Source organism: Bos mutus, chromosome 19 (assembly GCF_027580195.1).
Source record: "Bos mutus isolate GX-2022 chromosome 19, NWIPB_WYAK_1.1, whole genome shotgun sequence".
Classification (NCBI taxonomy): domain Eukaryota; kingdom Metazoa; phylum Chordata; class Mammalia; order Artiodactyla; family Bovidae; genus Bos; species Bos mutus.
The window spans coordinates 15454932-15480118 of NC_091635.1; the positions used below are offsets into that span (position 1 = coordinate 15454932).

The window sequence follows — 25187 nt, forward strand, 5'->3', positions numbered from 1 at the left end:
CTGCTCTCGCCAAGCTGCGGCTTTTTGTGTTTCACAGCATTTTCCAGAATTGTCTTTTTCCGCCCTTCAGAATCCTGCTTCAGGATTTGCTCTCCTGCTGTTTACACAGACTCTGTCCTGGGGCGGCTTCTTCCCCGGCAGGCCTGGGGTCTTCACCCTTGGACTGCGGCCGTGTGGGGATTGCTGGGGCCGAGGGTCACTTTGCCACATGGTGGGGGCGGCTGAGTCCCCCGCTTATTCAACAAATATTTATTGAGAGCTTGTAAGTATCCCAGGCCCTGGGGAGAGCAGTGGAAGGGGCAGTGGCCCCTGCCTTCAGGGAGGGAGGCAGACAAAAAGCAAACCATGTTGAAAAAGTGTGAGACCGCACTGTGACACGTCCTGGGGGTGGGAGACCAGACTGTCTCAAGATGGGTTTGTTTTTGGGGGCAGCCAAACATCAGTCAGTAAATGTGATACATAGAGTGAGAAATTTAAAAAAAAATTTTTTTTAATAGGGTATGCCAAGAATACAAGATTGGTTTTCTTGTCATGGCTCCTGAATTATAGCAAAAATAATAACAGGTAACATTTTTAAGAGTTTGTTAGGCTTCATCTTGTTAGCACCTCAAAGGATTACATGCTCTTACCCTATTTAATAAATAAGGTATATGGGGAAAGAATCCAAAAAAGAGTGGTATATGTATAGCTGATTCACTTTGCTATATGCCTGAAACTAACACAACATTGTAAATCAACTATACTCTAACAACAACAACAAAAATAAGTCTGGATAATAAAAAATAAAATAAATGAGGACTCTGAGGTTCAGAGATGTGCAGTCACAAGCCCAAGGACACACAGCTTAAGAGTCAAGAAGCCAGTGTTCGGAGTTCCTCCATAGCCTACCTGCTGACTGCTGCTCCATCCCATGGCCTTGATCCCCATCGGTTTTCCCATCTGTATTTTGAGATAGGGCTTCCCAGGTGGTTCAGTGGTAAAGAACCTGCCTACCAGTGCAGGAGTCTCTGGACCTGTGGGTTCAGTCCCTGGGTTGGGAAGATCCCCTGGAGGAGGAAACGGCAACCCACTCCAGTACCCACACACCCACACACACCCACACACCCACACACACCCCCCCACACCCACACACACACCCACACACCCACACCCACACACACCCCCACCCCTATCGGTCGGTGCACCAGGTTGTATCCTGGGGTCCCAGGCAGAGGCATCCTGTCCTACGGACACTCTACCTCCCAAGGAGAATGGGCAAAGCCCTCATATCCAGAGCTCAGGGTGCTGTTTCCGGTATCAGCTGCGCCTCCTGGCAGAGGCATCAGGACCTACCCCCCCGATTTCTGGAGTCACTCAAGCCCTCGCCAGCCCAAATCATACCCTCTTTGTTGTCGAAGAGCTTAGCAGATTTAAAAGATGCCTGAATGCCCAGGCTTTCTCATGGGTGTCCCCAGAATAATCGAGAAGGATGCTTGTCTTTTGTTTGGGGAGCCTGATTTGGAAGTTTGTCTGAGCAGTCTTGGTATCTCACAGGGACAACTGGATTCAGCTTTTAAAAAAATTTTTTTTAATTGAAGGAAAGTTGCTTTACAGTGCGTTCACCTTGTTTTGCACTGTTTGCGGACACGGGCTTAGCGGGTACCCAGAATTTACGTTCCAGTGAGTTCCACGGGAGTTCAGTGGTGACCTCCCCGCACCAGGTGCTGGGAAACAAGGTTCCAGTTCCCTGCTGGGTGAGGAGGCAGACAGATAATTCTAGACCACGTCCTGAGTGCTGAGAGCATAGAGGGCGGCCTGCTGTGCTTGAGGGCCCAAGAGGAAGGCTGGAACCCTCTGGTGGCTTTGCATTATATTTACACAGAATCCAAACCTTATCCAGCCCTGCCCTGACCGTCCAGCCGGTGTGACTTTTCTTCTCTGCTCCTCCCCTCGCTCACTCTCTGTGAAACTTCCTGGCTTTCATTCGGACCTGGACTCTGCCAGGGTCGATCCTACCTCAGGGTCTTTGCACAAACTGTCCTTCCTGCTGGAAACCGTCTTCCCCAGGCCTTGTTGTCCTGGCCTCCCTCGCACTGTCTGGGTCTCAGTGCCGTGTTACCTTCTCAGGGAGGTTTCCCTGACCCTCTGTCCCAGCCACCACTCACTTCTTGTGAGGGAAAGAGAGGACAGACACACGGTCTCACCCACCCCACCCCCACCCAGCAGTAGAAGCCCTGTAGCACTTCAAGTGCAGAGGGCAAGGATTCAGTCCCTGGTCAGAGAGCTAAGATCCCATATGCCAAGTGGTGTGGCCAAAAATATGTTTTTTAATTTAAAAAGTTAAGGACTTCCCTGGTGTTCCATTGGTTAAGGGTCCACTTGCCAATGCCAGGGAACACAGGTATGATCCCTGATCTGGGAAGATTACACATGCTGGGGGGTAACTAAGCCCATGTACCACAACTCCTGAAGTCTGCACACCCCAGAGCCCACGCTCTGAAACAAGAGAAGTTACTGCAATGAGAAGCCTGAATGCCGTGACTAGAGAGTGGCCCCTGCTCGCTGCAACTAGAGGAATTCTGCGTCCAGCAGCGAAGACCCAGCACAGCCAAAAATAAATAAAAAGCATTTTAAAAAAGAAATAGAAATATCACCTTGCTGAATAGGAATGTAATGTCATTATGGGATTCCTCCCATTCAGTCCCCATCCTCACTGAAGAAGAGACTCACCTCAGAATGTTGTTTAGTGTTTTTCTTCTAATACCAAAATGGTATATTCATTATCGTAAAGTTAAACATACAGATAAGACGAAGCAGGAGTATACAGAAACCAGCCGCAGTCCCTCCTCCCTGCATTTTGGTGCACAGTGTATTCTTCTAGAATAGAATTCAAACCCCTTCCATGGTTGACAAGGGACGCCCATGAACCATGCAGTCTCATCTCAGGCTGCCCACCCCCCACCCCCAGCTCCAGGCCTGTCTTCTGTTGGTTCTTCAGTCCTGCGCCGCCCTTTCCTGGCCTGGCTGCTTCACAGAGCTCCTCCCTCGTCCTCCTAGATGTAACTTCTCCTCACAGCGGCTTCACATCCAACGTGGTCTCCACCTGGACCCCTAACTCCATCCTCTGCTAAGGCACGCATGCTGGGTATTGTCCTCATTTTGTGAGTGTGGCTACACTCACGTCACTGACATGTTCTCCCGCTATAAGGCCACCCTGACCATTCCATGAGCCACGCCTAGCGCCTCCCAGAGCCGGCCATGTGGAAGTCTCTTAGCCAAACTTTGAAGTGTATGAAGCAATGATACATTCTTAGAAATGGGGCTGCTGCAATCAAGGGTGTATGCTCTCCAGGATTTTGACTTTCTATGGCAGCTACACTCGGGGAAGTTGGTACTGATTTGCACCGCAGCCACATTATCTCAGTCTGTGTGTTTGCTTTGACACCTCCCTAGGCAAAGGCCTTACATTTCTGTTGATTAAAGATGTGTTTCTTTGATTATTTGAGGATGAGCATTATTAACATCTCCTTGTCTACTTTCTCCCCTCTTTTGTGAATTGCCTGTTTCTCTCCTTGGAGTGTGAGGGTGCTTGTCTTTTCTTATTGATTCAGAAGAGTTCTTTATATATTAAAGACACCCACGCTTTGGTCTCTGTGTTGCAAATACTTTTGGTTTTCTCCCCAAAGCTTTACAAGGCACCTCATGCCAGTCCATTACTTGGGACTGCCTCATTTGGGATGATGACCTTGGCCTTTCTGCCCCAGAGTTCAATGGATGTCATGCTGTGGAGACAGGCAGGGCTGGGAGGTGATAGAGGGGGCATACGAGACCAGTATAGGCCAGGAGAGACCTGTGGGTGCTTGGGAGCTCCCTGTGGACTCCAGCTGTCTGCCGATCAAAGTGCTTGTGGTGGGGGTGCTCAGAAGGTGGTCTCCCCAGGGGGAGTGAGTCAGCCATCTGCAGCCTAGGACCCAGAGGGTGAAGGCTGGCTTGGAGGGGAGTGCTTCCTCCAGCCTTGACACAGTCATTATGAAACCTACAGATACTCTCTGCGTGTGAAAATGACACACACAGACAGCCGGTCTCTCTGGCCTGCAGAGTTCCAAGTGGCTTTGTGGATCCAGGTCAGGCAGCCAAAACTCTGGGCAGATTGGCCTCACCTGTCTTCTGTCACCTGTTGGTGGGCAGAGTGGCCCCGCCCCCTTGAGCTCTATCCCCAGCAGGGTCAGGGGTGGAGGTGGGGTGGGGGGTTCCAGGAGCCCCTCCCCTGCACCCAGCCAGCAGAATTTAAAACTGCCCTAGCCTCCAGGCCTCTGTCTGGGATAGACCCCAGTGGCTGGATGTCTCTCGCTCTGCTCCCACCACCCAGCTTTCCGAGCCGACAGCCCAGAAGCAGAGGAACCAGGGTGCTGCCAGGAGTGAGAACCTGGCCAGCTCCCCGCCCTGCTCCAGGGGCGGTACCAGCTGCAGCGCCCCTGGCTCCAACAGGGGGACGCCGGGCGCCGCCTGCCATATGCTCAGAGTTGAGCCTCGATCCGGCGAGCAGCTCTGCCCAGCGGGACTTTTGGCACCTGGGGCACAGGAGGCAGGGCTGAGGGTGAGCTACCCAAGGTGGAGGAAGAGGAGGGAGGGGCCCAGCCACTGGGATGGGGCCTGCGTGGGGCGGCAGGGGCTCCCTGCTCCGTTCTTGGCTGCTGGTCGGTCAGGGGAGCAGGTGGGGGGAATAAAGGGAGGGTTGGCTGCTCTCAGGAGGAGCCAGGATGCCAGCCAGCCAGGATGGGCCTGCTGCGAGCCACAGATGGCGGCCCTGGGTCTCTGCACTCTCCCTGGGACAGAGCACGTCCGGGTGAGGAGATGGGCGGTGCCAGCTCTCCTCCCTGGCAGCTCCCCTCTCCTTGGGGAGGAGGGTAGGGTGAAGGGTGACCCTGGTGCAGGGGCCCCTGCAGATCCTCCAGTATTCCCTGCACACCCTTAATTCTAGCCCCGCAGGATCCCCCGGGGGGTGGGGGTGGGACTTCTTGCTCACCCCATCCTCCTGTGCAGAGCAGGGGGCGGGGCCCTGGGCCCAGAGAGAATGGGGGCCTTCAGGGCATAAAATATCAGACCTGATTAATCAGTGAGGCCGACCAATAGTCTGCAGGTTCTGTGTGTCTAAGCTCACGGCAGTGCTTATTTAAGATCAAACCATACGAAACTGCTTTTTTCTTGTAAAGTTGAGGAGTGATCGATTTTTAGGCACTTTTATGTGGTTCATCTTATTAGCGTTCCCTCTTTTTCTGTTTTCTAACCAAAGAGCGTGAAACATCCTTTAAATGTTTGCTTGGAGTCAGCCTCTGAAACCATCTGGATCCAGAGATTTCTTAAGATTCTTTATCTATTCAGATTGGGTATCGCTTCTTTAGTTCACTTTGGTCCCTTATGTTTCCCTAACAAGGAATGCGTTTCATTCAGATGGCCAAGATTTCAGCCCAAAGCTGTATACGATAGCCTTGTAATTTATAAAATCTTCTTTAGGTTGTGGTTATACCCCTTTCTCATTACTTCCTAATGAGTCTATTTTCTCTTTTATTCATTATTAGACATAACAGTGTTTTATCTGTGTGTGTGTGTGTGTGTATTTGTTGGTTTGGGGGCTTTACTAAGATTCAATTCTTGGGTATATTTATAACTTTGAAGCTTTTTCAGCATCCTACTGTATTAATTTCTACTCCTGTTACTAATTATTTCCTCATGCCCTCTTTGGGTTTTATTTTCCTTATTTTCTAACTTCTAGAATGAAAAGCACTTCATTTATTTTCGTTCTTTTTTGTTTAATATATTTATTACATTGTGGTCAGGAAATGTGGCCTATGCAGTTTCAGCTCCTTGGAATTAATTTAGCATTCTTTTACTAGTTATGTATTTCTGTCTGTTCTTTTTTGTATTTCTCAAGTTTTTGCATATTTCAATAAGACGTAATAAAAACCAAAATCTATTACGTTTGAACTTCTTTGTCACCTAGTGACAAACTTTTACAACTTCTTTAAAAGTTGTAAGCTTTTAAAGAATTGCTTTAGTTTTGTTCAAGTCTCTCGTCAACAATCATTTAATGTTTCAAAATTAGCTTTTCAGTAGAGGTGTTGCGTTTAAACACCTGTAAATCTGTAACTCTGTTGACAGTCATTGTTTCGCTTTCACATAGTGGCTCTTCTGTGATCTGAATTTACCACAGTTGCCTTTTATATTTTCCAGTTTGCGTGTTCTCCTGTCTTACTACTTATACCCATTTCTTCTCTTCTCTAGTGTTTTGTGGTTATTTTGGGGTTTTCAAAAGCACTGCTTGATCGAATAGCTCTTATTTATCAGGGTCAAGCATGCAATAACATCTTTGGTGTTCTACTTACCGCAGACAAAGAGTTGTATTACCCACCTCATTCTTAGTTTTTGTTAATATGATCTAAAGTGCAGACTAGATTTTATAGTTATTTATACATACCTATTCATTGTCTGATGCTCCCTTTCAAACATTTTAAAATTATTCTAAACTTTGCCTTCACTTTTAGAACCGTATTAGAACCCTCTCTATTTGCTGGTTTCTGTGCATATCACCAGTGTGTTTATTCTGTGACTTTCCCCTCTTAAATTCTTATTTTTGATCCATTTCATAGTTGGTTGAAAAACACTACCAGATATTCCTCTCAGAAAGGATACATGGTTGGAATATTGCATACTAGAGAATGTCTTTGGTTTATTATGGCCTGCACACATAGAGGACAGTATAGCTAGGTATAAAAGTCTTGGGACTCAAAGTTTTCCCTCCTCTCAACCTATAGACTTTGTTCCATGGTCATCTGGAGCTTCTTCTTGATGTTAAATCTGTATATATACTTTTTTCTTTATCCAGTATTTCGTATGTTTTGCAAAGATGTATGTGGATGTGTTTGTCTCTTTTTTCCCAGAAATTAAGTTCAAGGCAATGACAACACACTCCAGTACTCTTGCCTGGAAAGTCCCATGGACGGAGGAGCCTGGTGGGCTGCAGTCCATGGGGTTGAGAAGAGTCGGACACGACTGAGCGACTTCCCTTCCCTTTCCCTTTCCTTCATATGTAGGTTGGCCTTCAACCTCAGGAGTTCTCATTTTGGTTCACTTTCTTTGGTTCTCATTTCTGTTCTATTTGGTTTCTGCTGCAGTTTTCTCCCAGGCATCTGCCATCTGTCCACTTTCCCTCTTCTGTCCCTATTATTTTCTCTTTCGCAGTTTCCATGTCTTTATTCTGTGTATGAGAATCTCCACAATTCACTCCATGTTTCTGAATCCGTCTCCTACAGTGTTATTTTTCTTGATTGCTTCCAAAGTCAATTCTCATTGTGCTGCTGGGCTTTTGGGTTTGGGTTTTTCTAGCTCTTCTTTCTCTCATGTGTCACCCTTTTTGCATCATCATGTGGCCTTTTCAGCTTGCCCTCCCTTCCCTTGTATCTTTTTTTCTTCCTACTTCATAGAGGCTGTGTTTTTAGAATATCTTAAGTCTGACACACCCATTCAATTACACGTCGCCTATGGCTGTTTTTGAGCTATGGCGACAGTTCGCATAGTTGTGACAGAGACCGTATGGCCCACAAAGCCAAAAATATTTACTGTTTGGCACTTTGCAAAAAAATTTTGCAGATCCCTGGCCTGGCGTGACAGCTGGATTCCCATTCCAGCCCCAAGCTGGATGGCAGGGGAATACCTCCAGCTCCTTCTTCATTTCCTAGTCCCTACTGGCCTTTTCTCTCAGTTTGCTTCTGCTCTGTGGAGGTGGTGATCTTCTGTCTCCACTGCCAGACTTTCTCATTCCCTGCATCAGTGATTTAGATAAAAACACGAGTTCACGTCCCCGCTGCAAACACTGTCCTTCCTGTCTGTCCCTCCTCTTCCTTAAGCTCTCTCTGGACAGGGCACCTCCGTGTCCCACCACCCACTTCCTGCCATTTGTTTTCTGGTTGGTGTCTCCTTGTCATCTTTCCTATTTTCCAGGACTTTTCTGTTCATCAGACAAAGAGCTGTGTCTTGAGGTAAAACCTGGACAGGTTTTCCTTGTTCTACCACCATCTGTCTTTAATTAATAGAGATTGCTCCCAGATTCCAGTGTTGGGTCATCTGTCAGTTTAGTTCTTGGCATTAGTGTGAATTTTCATTTTTTTCATTGTCTTTATAGCTATTTTGGAACAAAACAAGGAGAGGAAACGTGGGTAACTGCCAAGTAGATGCCATTTTGAAGGAGTCAAAGATGCATTTCAAAGCTTCGTCTGGTCCATCTCGAGGCAGTCTCTGTAGCTTTGTGTGTATTTGATAAAAGAAGAAAATGCAGGAACACTTCCCTTATCTGAGGACCTCTTGTCGAGTGACCTCAGTTCTCTGGCACACACCCAGAGAGTCTGCACGCAGCCAGAGAGCTGCTACGATGTCAGTGCTCTGAAGGTTATTCACCATACCCAGAGGACAGCAGTTCCTTCTCTCATTCCAGGCCTATTGACCCATGCTTTGCATACAGTTCTAACAAGCCTAGTCTTTCTGTTTTCCTAGCTCACAACCAAATCAGAATCAGCAAATCGGTAGGGAGTAGGGGACATGTGGGGGGCTTCCCTGGTGACTCAGTGGCAAAGAACTCACCTGCCAATGCAGGAGACGTGGGTTCGATCCCTAGGTTGGAAAGATCCCATGGAGAAGGAGATGTCAACCCACGCCAGTATTCTTGCCTGGAAAATCCCATGGACAGAGGAGCCTGGCAGGCTGCAGTCCATGGGGTCACAAAAGGATAAGACACGACTTAGCAACTAAACAACAGTAACAAGGGCACATTTGACAACGACAAGCACACTGACCTGATGAGAATTTCTGGCTGACAGAAAGGAAAGACATAAGACCCACAAAAAGTAAACAACAACAAACCAGATACAGCTATAAATCTGCACATGTTGAGGCTGGCACCATTTCCTATAAGGGCAAAGCTGTTTGATGTCCTCTGACTCTAGTTTGAGTCAACAGCCACTCCTCTGAGCTTTTCCTCTGCCAACCTGGGTCCTCCTTACAAATCTTGGGTGCAGAGACCCTGGCCCACCTCCCACGGCTGCAGACAGTTCAGACTGTGGTTCTAACCCTGGCTGCCCATTGGTCTTACCTGGGAAACTTTAAAAATCTGGACACACAGGCTATCCTTTAAGCCAGTGAAATCAGAATGTCTTGGGGAACCCAAGCACCAGTGTTTTCCTAAAGCTTCTGGGCTATTCCACTGTGTAGCCAGGTAGGGAACCAGGCCGTTAGAAGCACAGGCAGGGCTGAGAGCAGTGCCTCATGCCTGGTTAGTGCCCTGTGGGTGGCTGTGGTTATTGGGGGACAGACTTTTAATGTTCATGAGGGTGGCTGTGATTGGTCTCACGGGGCCCAGAGCTGGATCTAATCAGGCAGTGATGGATGCCATGCACTTCGAGGACAATCTCTGGCCCAGGTGGATACTTGGCTTTGAAGAGAAGAGCTGTAGATGCTGCAAGGAGGGAGGGAAGGGAGCAGGGGAAGCTGGAGGTGCAGGGCCAGGTCGTCCCAGGGGCCACCTGCCCTCCTGCCTGCAGTGCAGGGCGCACTTGGAATCAGTACTGTGGCGCCTTGCTGAACTCAACTGTCCTATGTGTAGATTGAGAGTCGTGGTCCCTCTCTTGAGGGACTGCCCAGAGGCTCAGGGGAGCTGGTGTGCTGTCAGGGGCTGCCTCCAGGGCCATGATGGGAGGTGGCGGTCGAGGGGGTGCTGAGATTCCCCCCTATAGAGGAGGCATGGCAGGTGATTGACCAGCATGCAGGTACTGATGACACGGGCCAAAAAAATAATAATAATGAAAAAGCGATGAGTGGGTTCAAGGCCATCCATGCAGTGACGTCATCAGCACTGCTGGCAGTTCAGTTCTTTCCCGAGTGGAGCAAGCAGGCGGGGATTCCAGCCAGCTTGCTAGAAACGCAAGCTACTTGTGCATGGCCGGGGTTTAGCCCCAGCAGTGGCTTTGCTGTGAGCGTCACCTGCCCGAGTTGGCAGAGTCATGGCGGAGAGTGGCTCTTTCCAGCGGTGAGGTGGTGTCACGGTGTGGGGGAGGGGGTGCCAGTGGCACTGACTGTGGGTTTGGGTCACTGTCACCCTGTGTCTCAACATCCCCGGTGGGCTCCCGGCCTCTCTCTCAGGATGCTCCACACCCCACCTTCTGAGAGGTCCTGACTCCAGTAGCCATCCAGGTGGCAGGAGGAGCTGGCACTGTGGACTCTGGTGCCCCTGGGCAGGGCATGCTGATGGACAGGGGGTGGTCCAAGGACTCGCACCCTAGGGAGCAGGAAGAGGGGCTGTTTTTCTCATTTCCTGAGACTGGTTCCTAATAGGGTGCCCTAACGGCAGCAGGGAGCTGCCAGGCCCATGGCTCCCAGGGCAACAGGATAGAGCTCTTTCAACTTTAATTAGGACCCTGAAGGAGGCAGTCATCTCCCATGGGACCAAAGGCTGACTCTGGGGTGCTCTCTGAATATTCCTACAGATCTAAGTGATGGTTTGGGGGGCAGGGGGCCCAGGAGGCCTGGCCTTGTTGTCCTGTGCTCCCTCACAAATCGCTCCTCACTCCACCCTGGCCTGGGTTTTCCCCTTTAGAGTATGAGGGGCTGGCACCCACTTCTAGAGCAGCCATGTGTGTTTCCCCTTCACCTTTTGAGTCCCCTCGCCAGGACACACACCCAGCCCAATTCCAGTGGGTACAGTGACCTTCCACCTCAGACCCAAGTTCAAGGCCCAGCCTTGACTTGCTAGCTGTCTGGGATGCACTGGCAGGTGGTTTTCGATACCTAATCTGTAGAATGGGAATAACCCCCACAGCTCAAAGAAGGGTTGTGAGAATCTAGTGAGAGCCGGCATGTTGAGTGGTTGTACAGGGGGTGCTGGAGTGATGTAGTGAGACTCCATGGTGGGCTGGCCATCATGCCAACAGCTGATTTGTGAACACAGATCAGGCAAGGAACTGTATCACCTTATCTGGTAAAGAATTTGCCTGCAGTGCAGGAGACCCCAGTTCGATTCCTGGGTCGGGAAAATCCCCTAGAGAAGGGATCGGCTACCCACTCCAGTATTTTTGATCTTCCCTGGTGGCTCAGCTGGTGAAGAATTCGCCTGCAACGCGAGAGAGACCTGGGTTCGATCCCTGGGTTGGGAAGATCCCCTGGAGAAGGGAACGGCTACCCACTCCAGTATTCTGGCCTGGAGAACTCCATGGAGTATACAGTCCATGGAGTCGCAGAGTTGGACACAACTGAGTGACTTTCAACTGAAGAGCTGGCGGGGAGAGGGCCTGGTGGGGCCGGTGTTGGAGGTCTGCCTCTGCTGGGCCGACACAGGCCACCCCCAGGGGAAGCAGGCCCCTGGGCGCCCCCCCAACATCCTGCCCAGCTGACGCTGGGACGCCCCTGAAGTGATACCCTGCAAACGCAGGCCCAGCAGCCCTGGCTCTCAGCAGTGGTGGGGCTCATTAGAACTGAACTCTTCTTCGTGGGGCATTTTATTTGCACACTCCAGTAGCGTGGACACCAAAGGGGTTTTCTCCTGCTTCATGGGCTGCTAATTTTCTCCGTGACCTCTATTGTTGGGGCCTGACCCCAGCCAGAGGCTGCTCACCATGGAAGCTAGCGCCTGACACAGACCCAGGGCGCGGGGCGACAATGAGGCCTCTATTGGCTTTAATCAGGCTCCGGGTGCATCTTAAGAACGGGGGAATTTGTGTGGTGCTCCGAAGCCCTGGGTGGCACAATGCAGGAGCCCGCAGAGTCCCTGTGTGGAGGCCAGGAGGGCCAGTGGGGGTGGGTCAGGCGGGGACCTCTTTGTCCCAGCACTACTCGAGAGGGCCAGACCTGCCCTGAATGGCCCTCCGGGCTGCCCGGCCTGTGGGTATCACCAGCCTCTGGGTGTTTAGGGAGGTGGCCGCCCACCCCGCCCGCCAGCCTATTCTTCGCCTAATTAAGTTTTGTCTGTGCTCTCCTGTCCCCTGCAGACTGTGATTCCTACTGCAAGGCCTCCAAAGGGAAGCTGAAGATTAACATGAAAAAATACTGCAAGAAGGACTATGGTGAGTGAGAGCCCCCTTGTTGGGGGAGGGGGAGGGCACCATGTGACCAGTGGGGTGCAGGGGGCCCCGCGTGGGTGTTAGTCCCAGAGTCCCTGTGACTGGCCAGGAGCTGAGGGGGATGGATCTTGTGCCTGGGAATTTCCCAGCTCTTCCTCCTTGGGGTGGGGGAGCGGTAGCCACAGGTATGGGGACTGCGTTCTCCCCTGGCCCTGCATCCTGGCCACTGGGGGGTCCTGGGCTTCACTCTGCCTCTGAGGGGCTGTGTGGCTGCAAATCAGTCGCTTTACCTCTCTGGTCTTCTGTGCCCTCATCCGTACTCATGGGCATTCAGCCTGAGGCTCTGTAGCTCAAAGAGAAGTCCTTCAGGTATTGGAGAAAGGAAGAGAGCTCTGTGGTGTATTTAAAATGCCGATTTGAGGGTTGACTCCACAAAACAGACCTCCAGGGATGGGTGGAGAATCTGCATTTTAAACTGCTCGCTGGTAATTCTGATGCACCAGAAGTTTGACCAGAGCCTCAGGGATCACTGAGGGCCTTTTCCGTTGGGAGCTGGGGCCTGCACAGACTCTCTGCACTGCAGGCCTCAGGCTCCCTTCCAGGGAAGAGTATCCCACCTGCCAGTCTCTCGTGCAGCATCTATCCCAGCGCCCTGGAGGCCCTGCACCTCTCCTTTGTCAGGCTCTCCTCTGCCGCCTTCCATCAGCTCTGCCCCGTGGGAGGGGGGCACCGGCTCTGTGGTTTCTGGTCCCTGAGCTGGCTGGCGGCCTGGGCTGGCCAGACCTCACGGGACTCAGGGTCAAGGCTGACTTCAGGGTGGGTGGGGGCCTGCGGGAGAAGAGGAGCCCCTCACAGCCCCTGGGCAGGTGTCTGCAGATAGCTCAGAGGCAAACAGAAATCCCAAGCAGATGGTCCAGCTGTCTGCTGGTGGAGCTGGGGAGGCCCAGGGTATGGAGGTCAAGGTGTTCGACACTCAGGCAGGAGGTAGCTGCAGCCTGGGCACCCATCCAGGGGCCTGGTCTTTCCACTCTGGGGCTCTCCTCCTGACCCGGTGGGCCTGGCTATTTCGGGCTGAGGCTGGGCCCCCTCTTCCTGGACCCGAAAGTCGACTCTGCCCATCTCCCCGCGTACCTCCCCGCTCCAGCTGGGTGTTCCTGGTCTTGCTGCTCTGTTCCTCAGCAGTCCTGCCCCTTTTAGCATCACCCGGCCGCCTCCAGGGAAAGGCCAGCGACCTGTGTTTTCTGCCCATCTTTCCTAGTCTGCCCTGATCGGGTGCCTCCTGAGGGACCTGGGGCAAGTCCGGTTGCGTGTCTGAGTTGCGGTTTCCTTGTCTGGCATGTGGGGGTGATGCCCGACTGTGTCATATGGAAGCACTCAGCATGGGGCCAGGTGCCTGGTGGGCTCCTGGTAAAGATGGCTGGTCCCCTGGCAGCTGGGTGACAGGGCAGGAAGAAGTGGGCTGGGGAGGGAACAGTGACCCGGTGCTGAGGCCTCACTGTCCACAACCTGCATGGTGTCCCTCCCAGACCCCGGGGGTTCTGGCAACCTGGCCTGGACGCCAGGCCTTTGGGGTCTCATCGGGGCAGCTGTTTGAACCAAATGCAAGGTGTCCTTCTTTAATAAGGACAATGGTCAGGACCTTTTAGCAAAGGGAAGAGAAAGGCCCAAAGGAACCCAAAGGAATGTTGAGAACTTCTAAAACTTCTTCATTTTATTGTGCACACACATGTGTCTGTGTGTGCATATACAGGCATACGTGTACACACAGGTACGTGCGCACACACCCCACACGGAAGCCCAGTACACGATCGTACTGGAGCAGCTGGTAGGTTTTGTGCATCTGTTCTGAAGCAGCCAGGCCCTGGGTCCATAGCGAATTCTTGAAAAGAAGCCCCTTTAAAGTGCTTGTATCCCAAGGCAACTTTCACAGGAAAAACCAACCGTGATTTTGGTAACAAACTTTGGGGTGATTTAAGGATAAAGGAAGTGCTGTCTCTGACCCAGGGTGACAGTAGCCAAAGAGGCCCCGGTGGTTTGGGGTGAGGCTTGGGTGACCCTGTGCTCCCAACCCCGAGCTATCAGAGTCTGCTGGGGATGGCAAGGTGGGATGTGGGCAAGAAGGCCCAAGGTCCTGTGGTGTCCCAGGCTTAGGGCTGGGGGCCAAGTGGGGATGCCCAGGGTCAGAGAGCCAGGGTCACAGAGGAGACCCCCGGCCTGTCACTCTGCCACCCCTTATCTCCCTCCCCCACAGAGACCAGGAGGAAGGAGCAGCTTGGCCACCTGGGGGAAGGGTGGGTTTAATTTCAGTGTGGAGCATCCTCTGAGCAGACAGACGCTGGGGAGACTTTCTGTGAAGGGTTAACCACCACCCCCATTCTGTTCCTCCAATGAGAAAAGGGAAAATTGGACTTTTTAAAAAAATTACCCAATGGATCCGTTTTCCACCTGGTTCTCTAGGACTTGTTTTGTTCTCTTCTGACTTCTTTTCCTCCATTGAATTCTGCCTTCCCCACCCCTGATACTTCCGGGGGCACTTTGGCTCCCTCTGACTCTCCTGCCCACTCCTCAGCAGCAGGCAGGCCCCTATCTCTGCAGAAGGGGGCCTGGCTCCCTCTTGTTATAGACCCAGGGGGGTCTGCCCTGAGCCCTGCCTTGGCTTTGCGCCACCCCACCCCGCCAATCCTGGGCAACAGGGCTGTGTGTGGGGAGTGGGGACTCAGTCTCTGAGCTCTTCTTGCCTTTTGCTCCCTGACTTGGTCCTCCCTTCCTCGCTGTTGACTTCCTCCTGGATTGTCCAAGGAAAGCTGGTGTCCTAGGTGGGGTCCTGGTCTGGCTGGCTGACTGGCCCAGCAGAGCCCCAGCCTCCCTCCTGCCCCCTCATCACGTTGATCTCCTGGACCCCATCCGTCCCAAAACCAAGAAAGTGAAAGTTGCTCAGTCGTGTCCAGCTCTTTGCAACCCCACGGACTATACAGTCCATGGAATTCTCCAGGCCAGAGTACTGAAGTGGGTAGCCATTCCCTTCTCTAGGGGATCTTCCCAACCCAAGGATCGAACCCAGGTCTTCCTAGACTTCACCTCAGCCACCCCAGCTCCTGGCCCCACACTACTGCCAGCCCACTGCCCAGGTGTCCACATTTCTGCTGCCGGGCAAGATTTGAGGAACCGCAGAGTCAGGAGAGAAGCGGGGTGCCCCCTTAGGGTGCTGACGAGGTCTGGAGCATGGCACCCTCAGCTTTAAGGTCCTCATCCCCATACCCTGGCCTGGAGGCCTGGACTGGCACTGCTCCTCCCATCCCCCAAAGGGTCCCCCGCACTGTCCATAACACTCTTGGGGTTACCTGAGAGTTGGGGAGCAGCCCGCCCGGCTGGATACCCAGGCCTGAGTGTTCAGGCAGGAGGCAGGACAAGGAAGTGTCAAAAGTGGGGGTTGGAGGGGCTTCTGGGGAGGGAGACCCCAGGAGAGGCTTGTGGAGGGAGGAGTGAGTGGCACCCCGGGTGGCTGGGCGGGGGCAGCCGGGCCTTGCTCTGAGGCAGGCCAGGTCTCCCTCTGGGCTCTGCACGCCTGGCCCCTGGCCGGGCCCCTGGAGGAGGGGTCCCTTCCACACCCGCAGACCTGGGTCAGGTGAGCAGGAGGAGGGGGCGAGGGGAGTTGGCTGGCCTGGGGTGGGGCGGGGGTGCAGATGGGCCCAGGAGGGTGGGGAGGGGGCTGCATAATCCCCACCCCGTCTCTGACTGACACCCCTGCAGGGAGCCAATTAGGAAACGCATTTCCTCTACTTTCCAGCTTTCCAGCTAGGGCACTTGGATGTTCCAGAAGCTGCTAATTAGAACCTCAGCAGGGTGCGTGGGGTGGAAGTCAGTGAAGGGCAGGCCCCAGGCCCCCTTCCTCCTCTGAGGCCAGCTCAGGAGATTCTTGACATTGTGCAGCCGGAACACCCGGATCTGGGTCTCCACCAACCCACCTGGATCTGGGTCTCTGCTGACCCGGGTGGTGGCCAGTGGGCAGGAGGCCGTGGGGAAGGGGGCTGGAGCAGTGGCTTGGGCTGGTTGGGGTCTGCTGGTCCTGCCCATGTTCCTGGTGAGAGAGGACCCAGCAGGTGAGGGTGGGTGCCACACGAAGCAGGTAGGAATTGGGGTTGGGGAGGCGTGAGGGCCAAGCCCCATGCCTTTCTGGTCTGGAGAGACCCCAGGACCAGAAGGATGGCAGTTCCATTCCCATCTGTAGGTAGGGAAGGGCCACTGCCACAGAACCTGAGGAAGACTCCATGTTCGCTGTGTGACTTTGGACCAGGCTGGGCCTCAGTTTCCTGGTCTGTCCAGTGGAGGTCGATGAAGGGATGCGCTGGCCTTCCAGGTGTGGCAGGAGGGTGGCCCTGTTGCCATCTCCAAGGAGCAGGGAGGGGTTCATGGCGCCGCTGTCATCGCTGGCCCCCCCACCCCGTCCCGGGGCCACCTCAGTCCTCTGTTGCCCTCTAGGGGAATCGGCTCACCTTGCAAACGCTGAGAAGGCACTCGTGGGCAGGCTCAGGGTGGGGCAGTTGTGCACAAAGATGGGGGTTTTTATTATTTTCGAGTGTGGTAGCATTTCCTGTCAACTTCTCAGGAAAACCTAGCCGAGAGGGGCCCTTCTTTTGTGTAGAACGCTCCCAGTGAGTGTGTGTATGTGCGGAGATGTGTGCCTGTATGCACCCACGAGCATTCCCCATGAAGCCCGCATTCACTCAGCGGCTCCCACATGGGCAGAACGTGTCCATCCCTTCTGGAGTCACTGGCTCTGTGGCTCATTTACCTAGAAGCCCGGGTTCCAGAACCTCGGTCTGTGGAGACAGGATGGCCAGATGACACTGTTCCCAGGGCATTTACGGTGGGGGCTGGCGGGAAAGGCCACCTCTTGACAATGACTTCAGGCTAAGACACCCCTTGGCTTCTACCCTCTGATTCACGTGGAAGGGGGACCAGCCTGCCCCTGTCACACCACCCTCCCAATCCAGTCTAGATCATAGACTCCTTGGCCAGGGTCTAGCCTATAGTGGGCGTAAGTGGGGCCTGGCCCATCCTCCAGAGAGGGTGTGGAGGGAGGGCTTCCTGGAGGAGGCAGCCCAGGTAATTGGTGCTCACTGGGCAAAGCAAGGCTCCCAGGCAGAGGGAGCAAAGTGTCTGAGCACAGAGACAGGAGCAGGCTGGGGAGATGGGAGGAGAGGGCACATAGGGGTACAGGGGCGGAGGCCAGGGAGGCTGGTGAGGGTTCACGTCTGTGTGCAGAAGCCACTCGGAGGCCACCAGAGAGCCAGCCCCACTCACACTGGCACACAGAGGGCTGCCACCCACCTCTGCTTCCCTGGGATTCAGAGGTGGGGGGAGAGGACAGACAGCCCATATTCTGAAAGGTGAGATCATCTCACTTTTGCCAGTTCTTGGAAAAATGATTCGTTCCCAGAAATGTCTATTAGTCACCCCCTTTGTTGAAAGACATTTTGGCACCAGCGGATGGAAAAATCAGAATGCTTTTCATGAGATGATTGGTCTCGCGCCTTCCTCCCGCCATCCCTCAAGGATGATTTCTGAGGATAACAGCTCGAAGCGGAAGTCCTGTTGGCATTTGTGGGGAGGAACTGGGTTTGTGAGGCTGTGTGTGTGTGTGCGTGTGTGTGCACATGTGTGCCGTCTTATGGGCCCCTGGCAGAGGAGAGCCCGGGGACCTGAGTGGACCCTTCCTCCCCCAAGTATTGATACCTTGTCTCTCCTGGGGCGGCAGAAACCCCAGAGATGAGGCCTTGTAAGGCCAGTGACTGTTCCTCCTCTGCAGGCCCCGGATGGGCATCTCACAGTCTTCATTCTCACCCTGGGTGAGTCCTCAAAAACACCTAGGAAGGGAAGGCCTTATGGGATGCTGAGACTCAGCAAGATAAGGAGCGTGCCCAAGACTGGGGCCCCTGAGGCCTGAGATCTTTATGTGCCCTGCCTGCGCGCCCCTCCCATGCCAGGATGCTGAGCCTTTGGCAACAGAATGGGTGCTGCCCCTACTTGAGGGTCAAGGGCTGGTTCCCCCCCATGGGACCCCTGACTCTCTCACTCCTGATAAGCCAGAAAGGAGTCTCCATGGGGGAACAGCAGGAGTGGTCACCATGGTGCTTGGGTGATTGTCACCACGGTGGGGGGGCTGTTGGAGATGATGGAGCCAAGATGATGGGTGAGAATGTCAGTGATTCTAGCAGAGGCAGGGTGGTTATGACTACTCAGTGGTGGGCTTGGCTGTGCGGCGGAGGGAGGTCATGGGCAGCTCCATGAGGGAGGAGGGAGGAGACTGAGCTGGCAGTGGAGACGATGCTGGCGGTGGAGGGACTGCAGAAGCCCATGGAGCTGGTGTAGATTAGAGGGGGTGCCTGCCGGCTCTCGATGCTCAGGCCAGGGATGAGATGTGTGGGGTGATGGGGAGGCCTCATGAGGGACACGGGGCCTCTTGGCAAATGATGGCCTCTGCCCCTCTTCAGACCCCCTGCCCTTCCTCATTTCGACCTTGGGGTCAGTGGCTGTTCCTGATCAGGGTCAATCCCTTCAAGGGCCGAACACGGGGCAGGTTATCAACCCTGTTCTGGGGGCCAGGCTCCTGTGTCTGCAGCAGACTGTGACTTCAGGGCTTGGAGCGGGGGTACAGACGTTAGAGGAGCACCCTGGGGGCTGTCCCGCTGAGGGTGGTTAGCCAGGTCCGGATGGCAGCTGGTGGTGATGGCTGGGCAGTCCTCCCCACCTGCCCCAGTACTGTCCCCAGCTCAGAGAGTCAGACGCAGCCCAGCCAGCAGCACGTGGCATGGAGTTTCAGAGGCTCACTGACCCTTCCCCGGGGGCGTGGGTCACTGGCCCCCTGGGGATCCTCCGATTTCCCCAGCCAGATGTGACCTCCCCCCTTGGAGTGCCAGCCCCATATGGAGGCCAGATGTGGAGCTGGGTCGGCATGAGTCAGCCTGAGGTCGCAGAATGCGGGTGACCACTGGGTTGGGCTGGGCGGGCAGCAGGCCCCAGTGACAGCTCGGCAGAAGCCCCTGAGCCCGCAGGGCGCTGCACTGACCGGGGCCTCCTGCCATGCGCTGTGGGGGCAGGAGTGGGCACAGCCCTGCCCGCTACAGCGACTCCCATCCCCACGGACAGGGCCCAGAGCCTAGGCGCCCACCTCTGCCGCCCCCACAGCTGTGGGTGCTGAGGCCTGGTGCTTCCTTTCCTCTGAACGTCCTGTTTTTAGGAAGGAGGTGTGGGTAGGGGAGGGCACCCAGTGAAAGATGTTTCTTCCCATTTCCCAGATGAGACCGAGGGTCGGTGGGGGTGGGGAAAGGTGATCTGTCCAAGGCGCCTGGGGACACCAGCCGGCTCCCTACAGGCAGGCAGCACCTGTCTTCTCCGGCTCCTCAGAGACCCGTCTCCAGGATCACAGAGCATGTCCCTCCCCATCCCCGGGCAGGGGTGGGATGGGCACCTCTCCCCAGGGGGATGGATCTCGTGAGTCTTGACGCCCCCCTTCCCTGGGGTCAGAGCCTTAGCACGAGGACCCCAGCACCATTGCTGTTCCCGGGGTCTACCCCCACCTGCTGCTTTACCTGCTTGGCCCAGGCTGCGATGGGAGGGGGCGCACCCAGGGGGTACACACCCTTTGAGCAGCCTGGGTTACCCGTGGGGAGGCAGCCGAGGCCTTAAAAACAGAATAGTTTCTCAAAGGTTCCTAAGGGTCACCCCCAGAATGGGCTCCTCCCCTGGCAGAGCTCTGGTCAGGATCTGCTTTGGTCCCTGTTTCGGGCAACATGGCCCTTTCTCTGGGTGTCCTGGGAGAAGCAGGTTCCATCCTTTGAGGGTGGTTTGATTTTTAGGAGCTGAGTGAGTGTGGTGTTCACAGGGTGACAAGGGACCCAAGTCCCTGCTGGTCACCCATCCTCCAGGACAGGGCTCTCTGCAGTGTCCTGGGTGTGGCCAGGTGGCAGCCTAGTGGGGTTTGCGAGCATGACTGTGGCAGGACTGTGGGTGGGGGGCTCTTAGGTAGGCCCCTCTTTAAGCAGGTAGGTATTTGCAGCCGGGATGTGAGCCCTGGCGCGTGGGGACCAACTCTCATGCCTGCCCCTTCCCCCAGAGGCTGGAGCCCCAGTGATGATGGGAACTGACCTGCGGGACTTTACAGCAGACAGGCAGCATCCCCACTGTTGCCGTGTGTGTGGTGGGTGGGTTGGTTTGCTGCAGTCAACCTGGGGGGTAGGTGTGGGTGGTGGGGCATCTCCTGAGGCTGTCTGAGGCCCTGGGGGGCAGGGGGCGGGGCTCTGCCATCCTCCAGGATCACATTCTGACAGCTGTGGCGATGCTGTGATGGGGGGGTGGGGTACATTGGATCAGGAGTGGGCTGGGCTGTTACAGTTCCTTCTGATGGGAAGGGGGTCAGCCTTGGTGGGGGGAGGTACTTTCTCCCTTAGGCTGATTGCAGGAGAGACCAGTCTCTGTGATAAGAGTGCCCTGCTCGGGCAGGGCCAGGCCTGGGTCCACTGTCCTGCCTGAGCCTCTTGCAGAAGAGGGTGGCCAGTCTCTTGAGCTCGTCTCGCCTGAGGGCTGGGTGTGCCAGGCCATCCCCCTGGGTAACAGGGCCCCTAGCATCCCCAGAGTCTGGTCTTCTGAACCCAGATCTCCTGATGTCCCCTCCTCCAGGGAGCCCTGGGCAATCAGCTCATCCCAGGCCCACTCACCCTCTCGCTTCCCAAGAACAGAGCCTAAAAACACCGGGACCCGGCAGGTGAAACTGAGGCCACCTCTGTGTTGGTCTGAGAGAGAGGGGTGCACCGTAACTTCTGCTGAGGGAGGGAAGGATGGAACCTTCCCTAACCCCAAGTTGGGGGGGTCCCCATTTTATTCCAGGTCTGAGGTGGGGCCTTGGTGGGTGTGGCAGGAGGTGGCAGCCCCCGGGGTTTTTCTGACCACAGCGCACCTCCAGCCCTCCACCTGATGGGATGCAAACTGGGGGGCTGCTGTGACACCCCATCCACACCCCTTCCGCCCACCCGCCCCTGCCGCAGGTTAGCATCCCCGAGAACAAGGCTGGCCGTGCTTGGCTGCTTCTGACCTTCACAGGGTGGGGTGGGGGTGGTGGTGTGCTGCTGCTGGGAAACATGTGGTCAGAGCTGTGCTTTATGAGAGCAGCTGCAGCTCCTGACACGCTTTCCATACCGGGAGATTTATGGGGCCGCGTGGTTTTAATGGCTTCTGCGGGGCCGGTGTCCTTCCCTGCTTTGTCCTGGCTGCCGTCTTGGAGGCAGATGGGTCTCGGGCTGGCCTGGCCCATCAGGAGGGCACGCTGGGGTGGGGAAGGCCAGGGCTGACCACCCAAGCCTCCTTGGGAGGGGCAGCTGCTGGGAAGCCCCTGGGGACCCCATCTGAGCAGCCCATAAATCGAGGAGACCTCCAGGAGGCATGAAGCCTCGGTGCAGAGGTGTCCCAAGCTGGTGGGGAGAGGAGGAGAAAGGCCTGCCCGCCTCCCCAGAGCCACAGCCCCAGGCCCCACCAGCAGGTCGTCCACCTCGGCTGGGCCGGCAGATGAACGTGCATCAACTGTGCTTGTCGCTGACCCAGTGGCCATGCTGGGTCCTAGAACCTGGCCTGGCTGGGAGCTTTGACCCCAGCCAGGCATCCCCCAGACCTGCGAGTGGGGGGGCGGCAGTCAGCCCAGTGCTGCCTCCTGCTACTGACTGTCCAAGGTGCTGGCAGTGCCCAGTCCTCAGACGGTCCGGAGCTGACCCATCCTTGGTCTCTGGGGATGGGCAGGAGCTGGGGACGGAGTGAGGCTTTGAAGGAACCAGGGGCTGCCTTGGGGTGCATGGTTCCCTTTGGAGGAATCTGAGCTTGAGCTCGAGGTGGGACCCCGAGCTCCACTTTTCAGCTCACCCTGGCCAGCTTCCCACTTTCCCAGCACCAGGACCCTGTGGACGTGGAGGCCCCGGGGGAGGAGAGCCAGAGGTCTGCGCCTATGCAAGGACATGTCGGGGCCTCGGGCTGAGCCAGGAATGGGCATGGGCAAGGCCCCTGGCCTGCCTCCTAGCCCGAGGCCTCATGGCTCAGACCAGCCCGATGCTGACCCCTGCCTCCCTGGGCTGGTGCTTACTGCCCTGCTCTCCCTCTCAGAGCCCCAGCCCGCCCTTGAGGGCCAGGGGCAGGCCTCTACCGAGGGACGGAGAGCCATGTGCCCGGTAGCCGGATGGCAGACTCACGGGCCAGCAGGGGAGATCGGCCCTCTTAAGCCCTGCCCTGGTGGCTGGGGTCGGCTCCTGGAGCACAGGGCCCTCCGGTGAGCTCCGGAGTTGCTGAGGGGGCACTGTTCCAGCCTGCCTGCTGCTGCACCAGCAGAGCTCTGGGGCCCTGGGGACTTGGAGGCCAGAAGACCAGGTGCAGCCCGGCCCCTGGGACCTGGAGGCCGATTCTACTTGCTCAGGGCCGCACTCTTCCCCTGCTTGCTCTGTCCTGCAGGTCCCCACTTCCGTGGTGGTGGGGGGTACCTTTTGGAGCCAGCCTCACCTGCGTCTCCTCGGGGGTTCCTCCCTACACCTGCCTGCTGACTGACTGCACAGGAGCAGAACTGTGGGACCTGTGAAGCTCACCTGCACCGTAGCCCAGCCTGGGAGTGGGCAGACACCAGCAAGTGGGGCAGGCTCCTGTTCCAGCCAGTCTGCCTTAGCCACTCCCTTAGTCAGTGCTTTAGAGTCCTGCCCCCCACCCCCAGCTCAGTGCCGGGACCCTCCCTCTTTCTTTGGGGGCGTGCGGGGGGAGGGTCTCGGCAAGCCTCTTATCACCCCAGTCTGATCTCACCATCTGCCTTTCTGAGGGTCGTCTCATCTGCCTCCTTTCTGAATAAGGGGTGGGGGATCCTCCCCGAAGCTCCTTGTTCTGGCCAGTTTAGGACATCGGCACACGGATTGTGGAGCTTAGACGTCCCAGGGGCTGAGGCTAGTTAGCCTGGAGTTAGCGTTGGGTGGGTGTAAAGGACACAGCCTTGGAGACCGTGCGCCTCAGTCAGTTCACTCACACAGTTGTGTCTGACTCTTTGTGACCCCATGGAATGCAGCACGCCAGGCTTCCCTGTCCATCACCAACTCCTGGAATTTACTCAAACTCATGTCCATTGAATCAGTGATGCCATCCAACCATCTCATTTTCTATTGTCCCCTTCTCCTCCTGCCTTCAATCTTTCCCAGCATCAGGGCTTTTCCAAGTCTAGTTTTTTCTGTGCGGCTAGGGTGGGCAAGAAGCTGCCCCTGGCCACTGCAACCCCACCCCCCCCCAATTGGGCAGTGCCGTGGGCCCCCAGGAGATGCCGGTTGTTCCTGGCCCCCAGCCAGCAGGGCATCAGAGCTGGTGGCGGCCCCGCGCTGTCTTGAGCCCTGCACGCTCCCCGAGGGGGCCGAGTTGGTCTGCCTGAGGTCACTGTTTCAATGTGTATTTTGAGTATTTTCAGCCGTGTGTGCACCACGGGGACTTGGCCTGTGCACTGCGTGTGCAGCTCATACTTGGTGGGCTGTGTAATATGCGGAGGCGTTGCCAAGGGCAGCGGAAATGTGGACTCTTTCCAGCATAATCACATGAATCTACCACCACCCGCCCCTGCCCTGCCCCCGGCCCATCCCACCCGCTGCCAGGGTGCTGCTGGGCTGGGAGGAGGACGAGGGCCAGCGCTTCGTCCCCATCGACCTGTGTCCACCACCAGGTCCCCCTCCAGGCTGCATCCTCCGTGTTTGGCAGGCTTCCTCCAGGCTGGGGAAGCAGGCTGCCCCAGAGAGAGGGTGGGTGCAGACCAGGGAAGGTGGGGCAGGGGTCTCCAGGCCTCCTGCTGGGAAGGGCCACATCCCTGCAGGTCCAGGGAATGTTGGGCCCCGGGGGCTTGGAGGGCCAGCCCAGGGCCTGACCTTGTCCAGCCGGCTCTCTGGCCTCACAGCCCTCCCCTCCCACCTGGCCCTGAGCTGAGGCCCGGGATCCTGAGTCTCTGATTCCAATGGTTATGAGTTTGCCGGCGCTGCCAGAACAAAGTACCACTGAGGGGCTCAAACAAGAATTTGCTTTCTCCCAGCCTTGCAGGTTGGAAGTACTGGATCAAGGGGTTGTCAGGAGTGGTTACCCCCAAGGCTCTCTCCTTGGCTTGGAGGCAGTCGTCATCTTGTTCTGTCTTCATGTGGTCTTCCCTCAGTGCGTCTCTGTGTCCTCATCTTATGAGGACACCAGTCAGATTGGGTTGGGGCCCACCCTTCGAACTTCCTCTTAACTACCTCTTAAAGACCTTATCTCCAAACACTGCCACGTTCTGAGTTACTGGGGGTCAGGACTTGTGTATTAATTTACCGGCAGGGAGCGATACCCAGTTCAGCTCGTAACACCAGTAGATAGGCAAAGCCACCTTCTTTGGGGTGCCTCCGGCAGCATCCTTGTTGAGCTACCTCAGCCCACCCTGGCTGCAGGGCGGGACACTGCAACTGGACCGGGAGTCTGAGGTCCCACACAGGCAGCAGCTGCACCCTGGGGGAAGCTCATTCTGCATTCAGCTCAGTCCTGAGAGGAGGAAGCTGGGGCTCCTGGGGATGCTGGGGGCGGCTCCCCTCCTTTGCTTAGCTGAGGGGCACTCAGTTGCCACGGTGACCTCTGTCTGCACAGTCAAACACACAGAGCCCAGCCACTGCTCCAGGCTGGAGGGCTCCCCACCCCCTCCTCCGAGTTCACACTGAGTGTTGAGTCCCTTGGTGACGAAAACATGGAAACGGTTGCCATGGCAGCCATTCTTTGGAGCCCTCAGACTGGAGTGCAAAGTTCAGGATGCCCAGGAACAGCTGAAATGAAAATATGGGAAAATCCGCCACTTGCTTCGCCCCAGAAGGGTGGGATTCGATGGAGGGCCTGGCCATCCGTGCCTCTTCCCATCGTCCTCGGCCAAGCGTGGGCACAGAAGGGGTGTGGGCAGGGCCCAGGGAGTAGCCCCCTGAGACCTTGAGAGAGGCTGGCCAGCATGGGTGAGTGGGCCCAGCACCCGGAGCTAAGAGGGCAGGTGAGACTGCTCGGCCTTCCCTTGGGTGCACGTCTGCGTGGCTCCTGGAGCCACTGAGC

General features: G+C 55.7%; 1 protein-coding gene across 2 annotated transcripts in view; it reads left to right on the plus strand.

The window, feature by feature from the left end:
- The window catches only part of NTN1 (netrin 1), a 205387-nt gene that overhangs the window by 175074 nt on the left and 5126 nt on the right, over nucleotides 1-25187 (plus strand). For both annotated transcript variants that reach the window (XM_070389483.1, XM_070389481.1), the window contains exon 6: nucleotides 12009-12083. In XM_070389483.1, the coding sequence (XP_070245584.1) occupies nucleotides 12009-12083 (75 nt within the window). The remainder of the gene's footprint in view (nucleotides 1-12008; nucleotides 12084-25187) is intronic.